The sequence below is a fragment of the Procambarus clarkii genome, chromosome 63 (genome assembly GCF_040958095.1).
Source record: "Procambarus clarkii isolate CNS0578487 chromosome 63, FALCON_Pclarkii_2.0, whole genome shotgun sequence".
Classification (NCBI taxonomy): Eukaryota; Metazoa; Arthropoda; class Malacostraca; order Decapoda; family Cambaridae; genus Procambarus; species Procambarus clarkii.
In genome coordinates, this window is record NC_091212.1 from 25,953,884 (window position 1) to 25,962,594 (window position 8,711).

General features: G+C 45.8%; 1 protein-coding gene across 1 annotated transcript in view; it reads left to right on the plus strand.

Annotated features, from left to right (window-relative positions):
* LOC123769449 (UPF0764 protein C16orf89 homolog) overlaps positions 1-6,934 on the plus strand; it is a 97,889-nt gene extending 90,955 nt beyond the window's left edge. The window contains exon 8 of the mRNA XM_045760557.2: positions 5,811-6,934. Within this exon, the coding sequence (XP_045616513.1) occupies positions 5,811-6,162 (352 nt within the window). The 3' untranslated portion in view covers positions 6,163-6,934. The remainder of the gene's footprint in view (positions 1-5,810) is intronic.
* The last annotated feature ends 1,777 nt before the right edge of the window (positions 6,935-8,711 follow it).

Below are 8,711 nucleotides of genomic sequence, written 5' to 3' on the forward strand. Positions count from 1 at the left end.
TTCCTAGGAGGGGAAGGGGAAGCCCTGGACCTCCCAGCGCTGGCTACCTAGCACTCCAGTTCGTTTGCTAATGTGGTCCGGGGTTGACATCTTCTCTGGCCTCGATTTCCAAGGCAGTGTTTTGCCTTCGTGGCGACCTCTGCAGTGTTGTTGTGTGTGGTGGCCAGGTGACCTTCAGAGTACCGGGGCTGCATGCACTTAGGGGCATCCTTCCCTTGGCACCCTGTGAGTACTGCCATTGCATGTTAGTGTTCTCTTTCCTGGCGCGTTCGGGAACCATTTCCGTACGGGTTTTTGCTGCTCGGCATTTACCCTGCCCTTGGGGCCAGCTGGGGTTTTGTGGCCCTTGTTTGGCCTAGGGTAGGGAGTGGTATCATGCTGGTTGGGGCAACGAGGTGTTGTGCAGCCTGTCTACCTACGCCGCGGTCGGTTCCTGTTTCCTCGGAACGTTGTACTTTTGTGGGGGTTTTCTTTTGTACTTTTATTTTCTTGCCTGGTGAAGGTCTGCTTGTTGTGGCTATAGTTCCACTTCTAATAATCTGGTGGCCCTCTGCTAGGCCCCCATGATTGTACACGTCGCAGGGGTTTCAGTGTTTTGAGCTCCATTTGTTCGCTTTGGGTCCTAAGTGCTTAGCAACACCTTGCCTGGGCTTCCCATAGCAGTCAGCCTACAGGCCCTGGGCCCGTAGGCTGACTGCTATGTTACGTAGGCCGGAGGTTACGTAGGCTTTTCAGCCTTGTCGGGGCTCGGTGGACCTATGGATGCAGCTTCCGAGTTCTAGCCCGTCTCGTACAAGTTCGAAGGTTGCCGTGTGTCCTTGTCTCAAGGTGACAGTCACCTCTTTTGCCTCAGTTATGCTGCCTGTTGGGTCGATAATACTTTCGATCCGGAGTCTTGCAAGTCGTGTTTTCTGCTTGTGCACCAGTAATATTCTGATGACATTGCTGTTAGGGTACAGGTAGCATCCTCATTGCATACTGGATTCAGGTTGCTGCAACGCGCAAGGTTGGTTTCCCACCCAGGTGCCCCGTGGTTGCTCCACTTTGGTTATAGGGACCCGAACCTGGGGGCATTAATCACTTTGACTTTCTTTCAGTCCGCATTCCCTGATCCTTTCCCTGTTGTTCACCCTGCTCCCCTAACCCCCTGCTTCTGGCTCCCAAACGTCTGAGAGTTTTGGAGTCGGGGCAGGGTTTAGTTTGTACTGAGACTCGGGCAGCTTCACCTGGGTTCGGGTTCAGACAACCTGAATGGGGCAGCGGGGCTGCCCCATTCGGGTTAGGGACGTTGGGGACGTATTGGGGAGGTATTCGGGCTGGTTCCTCCTACCGAGGCTTCTGGGTCCCACCTGCAGGCCCCTGTCTTTTCAACCTTTTTCCTGGACTCTGCCTTTTCTTCAGGGGGTAGAGGGTATGGAGGACTGCTCTTCCCCGGGTCCCGACTTGGGGGATCCCGGGGCTGGGGAAGAGTCGACCTGGGGGCCTTGGGCTCCCTTTGACCTTACTTGGGTGTTGGTGCCCTCTTTGCGGGCTTGTTGCAGGGGGAAGGGATTTTCTTACCCAATTCCCTGTATGAGTATGATTTGGGTTTGGTTCCGAGCTTCCTTGAGCTCCTTGGCCCTGTCCTTCTGGAGGTTTTCTGCCTCTCGTATCTTCCATAAAGAGGTTTGAGAGGCTCTTGTTGCATGTGTGATGGGAAAATGTAGGTGTAAGGCAGTCCTCCCAATGGCTGGTGTAAATGCCAATCACATTAGTAAAAAAAAAAAGAGAAAAAAAGTTGACTGCTTGGCTGTTGCCTTCTGTGGTCAAGTAAAAGGGAAAAACACGCAAAACAAATCGTATAAACAATGAAACTTTAATTGACTTTAAACAAATATAAACAAAGATAATCCCTTGGCTATGTACAGTGCGAATTAAACATAAATACAAAAACAAAAAACAATATAAAATAAAATACTGGTTACGTTACTCTGCAATGAACAAGACAAAAAATGAGTTAAAGGTGCTGAGAATATTGGCTGGCTGAAAACCTCCACTAATACACAGAGCATATGCTAGATAGAAATATCAACCTTGAGAGCACAGAATATTCTAAAGCCAACTGCTCGTGCACGCTTAGTCATAGGCTATGCAGATGGCGCTGAAGTCGAGTGGAGTCGCTGATTCACCAATGGGAAGCGTGCTGGCTGGAAGTGGTAGTTTGGTGATCGACGAGGGTGGTGCGCCGACAGCGAGGGGGTTTGGAGAGCAAGTGTAGGGTACGTATACCCCCTGTAGAAACGTATTCTTCTATATATGTACTACTCTTGAATGTAGTATTTTGATGTTATAGACGTACTGAAGTAACATGATGTAGGAAAGAGCAGGCCAAATCTCTCTTGAAAGAGATTATCGTCACACATGCTTCCTGTGAGATCCGGATCCCGCCTCCGTGATGGATCCGCCCTTATTTGAGTTCAGTTCTTCTTCCCTGTATAGGGTGTGTTAGGAGGTTCCGGAGTCTTCCTGGCTGGTAGACTGCCCATTCTTTTCGTTGGGGGCATGGCATGGTTGGGGAGGGATCTAAAGTTCATTCTGGACTTGTCCCATCTGAACCCCTGGATTCCTTTCGGATGGCCACTCTTGTCTCAGAACCAGGTGCCTGAATGGTGTCCCTGTACCTCAAAGCTGCATATTGGCACATTCCTATTCATCCGGGGTTCAGGGACTGCTTAGGTTTCATGGTGGGGCATCAGGCTTACTGCTTTCATTGCCTTCCTTTTCGCTTGACTCTGGCACCTTGCATATTCACGCATCTTACCAGTATCATGGTGACCCGTCTGCGTCTGCTAGGGGTTTGGATCCTGGCCTACCTTGATGACTGGCTGGTATGGGCTGTAAGTTGGTTCGCCTGTCTGCTCACCAGGGCCATGGTTCTTTCCCAGCTCGCCAGGTTCGGGTTCCTGGTGAACTGGAGGAAGTCCCATCTGGTTCCATCCCAGGTTTGGACCTGGCTGGGTCATGTTTGGGACTCTTGGACCACTGCCATTTCACTCCCTCCGGAGGCATTGCTGAGGTTGTGGTCCTACCTTTGGCTCATCCAGGGAGGGATCAATCTTCAGTCATCTTACTTCTAATTCACTTACACTTCACCTCAGTCATGCTGCATGCTGGATCGTACCGAGTGATCCCGGATCACTCAGCGGTTGCTCGAGCAGTTGTGCAGGAGTTTGAACTTCACCGTGCTGGTCTATCCACTGGGTCGAGTTTGGCTTCAGTGTCTGTTCTGGTTCCTTCTGGAATGCCCCTTCCGCTTCTCTCGCGATCACTGGGTTCATACTCTTGGGGGCCTTGCATCGGTTGCTGCATCGCCAGCTTCCTCTTTGGGCTTTTGGGAGTTCATTTCCTTGACGCCTACCTGAGCCCTTGCTTGATGTGTTCACGGATGCGTTGTCTCTCGGCTGGGGCTTTTTGACCAGTGCTCACCAAGCCTGCCATTGACGATGGGGTCCGTCCTTCCATCGGGCTCACAGCACGCTATAGGAGTTTGCGGCAGTTTGGCTGTCACTTCGCAGGGTTCGGGTTGCTCAGGGTTTGACCATCCAGCTCCAATCAGACTGTTCTCCGGTGGTTCATTGCCTGAACTTCGGGGGTTCCTTTCGGTCCTTGCCTCTTTGGGGCTGATCACTTTGAGTGGCTCGTCTGCTGGCTTCTCAGGGTTTGGCTCTTCGTGCGGTTCATATCCGGGGGGTGTCCAACGTCCTAGTGGACGACCTGTCTTGGTTCATTCCCCCTGTCTACAGAATGAACAGTCGACGCCGACTCCTTCTGTTGGCTATGTTGGCATACGGACTCCCAGACGTGGACCTCTTCATGTCGGCATGGTCTCGGCATCTCCCAGTCTATGAGGCTCTCTTCCTAGACTGCGAGGCCATTGCGGTGGACACCTTTCAGTGGGACTAGTCAAGGTGGGGTTACCTGTACAGTACCTTTTTCCCCCCCGGTTCAGCTGTTACTTCGGGTTCTAACTCGGTTGGAGTCCTACCAAGGGAGAGTAGTCCTTGTGGCCCCTTGGTGGCCGGTCCAGCTTTGGTTCCAGGTGCTGCTTGCTTGGTGTGCGAACCCGGGGCATTTTCCACCGTTCCGCCTCTTCCAGCAGATCGGACCGGTATGGTACACAGCTGGTTCAGTCTTCTCCTCTGCTCTTCATGTCTGGTCTTTTTGATGTGGGTTTATCGCCATTTGTATGGTGATCAGGTGGCTTTGTTGATGGTGTCCCACCTGAGAGCTTCATCTCGATGTCAGTACAGTATAAAATTTCCTGGCATTCTCTCTTCGTAAGTTGTCTTCTATTTCTGATCGGGTTGTCTTGTCCTTTTGGTCTTGGCTTTTTCAGGACAATCATTTGATGCAGCACTGGTGGGGCGGTTCCAGCTTGCGTTCAGGGGTGTATGTCACCTCAGCCCCGTTCCGTACGCTTTCTCGTGCTTTGTTTTATCTCTGGCCAGCTCATGCACTGCCTGAGCCATCCTGGTCCTTGGACCGGGTGCGCTTTTATCTTTCCTGTCCTCGGTTTGTGGTGACCCCTTCGGTTCAAGATTGTTTTTCCAAGGCTCTGTTTCCGTTGGCATCGGCGTCTGGTGATTGGGTCGGAGAACTTCATGCTCTCCTCCGGTGCAAGGGTTTCTGCTCTTTTGGTCCTGGTGGTCAGTTTGTTCAGTTGCAGCCTTCCTCTTTTCTGGCAAAAAAGAGACGGCTGCTTTCCGGAGGGGTCAGGCCAGGGGTGCATCATGTGTTGTGTTCGGTTGCGGCTCTTCACTGTTATCTGCACGCTTTGGCTTTGGGGGCTGGAGATGCACTTTGGGTTGATTCAGTTTCCTTCGATCCCTGTTTGAGGGCTTGGGTCTCCTAGGTCGTCCGTAGGGTTATTAAGTCTAGCCAGCCTGTGGTCTATCCTCGTGCCCAATGATGTTAGGAAGTTTGCTGCGTTGGCTGCTGTGTTTGGAACATGTCTTGGGCTGATATTCGGGCTCGAGGATTTTGGAGGTCGACCAGAGGCCTGTCCACCCATTATCTGGTTAACGATCCTGATCCTGGGCATTCCTATGTTGCTTTGGGTCGCAGGTTGCAGCCAGTTGTCTCGACTTTGCGTTAAGACGTGTGTGGCGGCCGTTTCCCGGATAAGTCCCTCTTTTCCTTATCTTTGGTTATGTACCTCCAGGAAGCTGTAGTGGGTTCCCCCCACAGAAAACCAGTGTTGAATGTAATGAAGTGCCATTTTCTAGGTGAGCCCCAGAGACTCCCTGGCAACCCTCTCTCCCTCTGGTCGGTGGTTTTTCACATTGTTTGATGCTTAGCTGCCAAACTGGAGTGCTAGGTACCCGGCGTTTGGAGGGAGGGCTGTGCGGATGAGCGACGCGGCAGTGGAGTCTGACGTTTGCTTGTTTGCTCGTTTCTTTGGGATTGGAGGGAGGGCTGCCTCTCTTTTCAGTTTTTACTTGTAATTTTCTTACCATGTGGGGTTTGTTTTGTTATGCCTACCTTTCTGGTGCCTAACCCTGGTTGATGGAAGATAAGGAAAACCCCTGACCACAGAGAGAAGGGGGGTTTCAAAGGCCATTGCTTCCTGCACCTCTCTGAGGGGGCTAGGTTCTGGCTCGTGGTCCCCGGTAGGCTGAACAACATAGACTAATGCCCCTGTCTAATGTATCACATATTAGCCCGATAACTCCAGGGAGCCTCTGGGGCTCACCCGGAAAATGGCGTTTCATTATATTCAACGCTGATTTTATATTATTGTATTATTATTGAATTAAGATATGGCCTTTTAGGGTAGCTGAACAAGACAAATCACTAGAAGATAAGGCAGATATTGTCTTGAAACATCTAGAAGAAATGAAGTCAAGTATAAAGAAGAAAGTTTCCATAACACAGGGAGCTGTGCCCCTACAGTCTAATAAACCTGGTGTGGCTGGGCACTCCGATACATTCTTCCTTCCTGAACAGACTGTTCCATTAGCTCAATATTTATCATCCACAACATCTGGAATGGCTTCTCATGTGTCTATGGGTCCATTCTACTTTGTGATAGCCAGTATAGCATTGGTCATTATTGTAATGCTTAGATATGTTCATGCCAAAAGAAGAGCTCATTCTATGTTTAGAAATAGATTCAGACTATAAGTGAATTAAAGTTATTGTTTGAAAGATTTTTGCTTTGTTAACTTTCATATATTTTCAAACCTATTTTTATTTTGAAAGTTTTTATATATATTTGTAATAAATGTGAACCTGTGAAAGACAAAGATGTAATTTCTTTGTAATTGCTGATTCCGATCTGCAACTATTATATCTTCAATTACTGGTTTATGGTGAACTAGTATCTGATACCTTGATTCCTTAATGGTCTTCCAATCACGTTGTGTGTTTCTTGCCAGTGTATTTTATATAAAGAGAGCATTCTTGAACTTCATATAGGAGTTAGGTCTTTCCTAATCCTTAGGGAAAATTTACTCTTGTAGTTGTATATCTTATTCTAAAGATGAACCTAATGATGTATTCACGATTACAGTATATGATAGATAAATTATGTTTAATATGGATTGTTTCGGTAATTAGATATGAGGATTTTTATGGATGCATTTTATTAACTTTGTGTTGCACAAATTTATTTGAAACCTTTTAGATAATTGTTGTCTTAATTTGCAGAGAATAGCTATCAGTTTGAGGTTGTAATAATCTCAGTAATGAATCGTGATTTTGATTTGCTGGTGTTAATAATCTTTCAGGCATTCTTTCACAATTTGGCCTTCCTTGACATGGTCAGGAACAGGTGGCCGTCCACCCTTTTGCCTCAGTGCCTGAATCGTCGTTCTGCATGTTATCTTGTGTTTTTCCTTACATTTCGTATATTTACTGGGAAGGCCCCCTCACTAGTTCTCCCAGCTTAAATACTGGTTAACTGAGCCTTAGGACCCTTACATCTAGCCTCTGAAAACCATCCATTTCTTATTGAATCAGAGAAAAACCCAAAACCAGGGTGAACCCCCTCCAGAAAGCATAGTACCCCTGTATATCACCTGTTGTGACTAAATATTTGTTGAGCTAATCAAGGTCCCCCTAGCCAAAAGTACTGTAATGCTTTTCACATGGTCACCTATCCAGATTCTGGCCAAACCTAATGGTGCTTAACACTTCCACGCATTGGGCGAGCGAGTGCCAGACCACCCTAAGATGAGCCGGGCATTCCACGTGAGCACGCGGTAATACTGAAAAGTGTATGCTCTTTTCAATTTTGTCACCTTAATTCTCGTCCTAGTTTTTCAATTTGGTATCAATGTGTTTGCAGTAGAATTCCCTACAGGATTATATGCATATAATGTCCAAAACCGCGGTGCGCCCCACCCTCAGCCAAGCCGAAAGCAGGCCAATTTTTTACGCATTGATGCGTCATTCCCACACATTCATCTAATATATTTTTGACGCCATACTGTGTCGTCCCTGCACGAAAGTGTTAAATTAATGTGACTAAATGACATTCATTTACATCAAGGTAGAATGTGCCAAGTATTCTACCCCAAAGAGATTCCACCTTCTAAATATCCTTATAATAATACAGTATATTGACCATGCCCTAAATTTTAATAAAACTGGGTACCTTCTTGGTAGATTTTTTTTATTCTTATTAGTCATAAATTTTATTGCAAAACATTTGTCTTATTTCTCCATGCATTGATATCATCACCACCACTAATTCCCAATTTTTCTTTTTCATTGGGCAGGGAGACATTAACTAGAAAAGTTAGGCGAGTAGTGTAGGAAAATTTTAAAATTATGTACAGTATGACATCCATCTATTCACCGTCCTCCACACTAAAGAGAATGGGCAACTATACACTCGAGCAAATCATATAAAGTAGCATTACACTACTTAATGAGACTAGATGCAGAATGGTCATTTGTTATTTGTCACTTCAAAACAAGACAAATAGTCTCTGCCTCTAAGAAACTGCTTCCAATTAACTTTGTTCCCTACTGTTTCTCATGTTTCATCTCACACTATCTCTGAAATAATCGCTCAACCTTTTTTTATGAAGTTTCTTCATTCGCAGTGAAATTGTCAATAGTTTAAAACTTTACAAATATTTATTAGAATAAGCAATCAAACCAAAATAATGAGTTTGCTTTCAAACTTTGTTGGTTTGATAAATTTTGTTATAATTATTAAACATTGTGCATAATGTTTAGCAAAGGTGAATTATCAGTTTAATTTGTGTAATTGTTAATCAAATAGGATTAATGTTGGCATTGATGTATTTTAAATATTACATAATTGAAGTAGATCTAATTATATTTAATGAGTCATGTTATTTTAGCTTGCTGAAGTTTCTGTCAAAGTCAAGTTTTTATTATTTCAATAAACCTTTCTCTGAGTGATTGAACCACATAAACTATAAAATTCATGTTTTGACTAATGTTTGAGATCCTCAGACCTTTACATCTTCTACACTTGAAATATTTATCAAGTAATGTGCTTAGTGTCTATTGTTGAATTAATTACAGTACTTTGATAAAATACTTTTAACATTGGACCTTCAATATATATACAGTTAAGAATGGTGTGTAGATTTATGTCATATAACATATATGATGCAGCAAGGCTGTGGAAATGAATCCTGGCTAAGTGAAGGTTGGAATGTTTTGTGTATTTGTAAGGCACTGCCAAATATTTG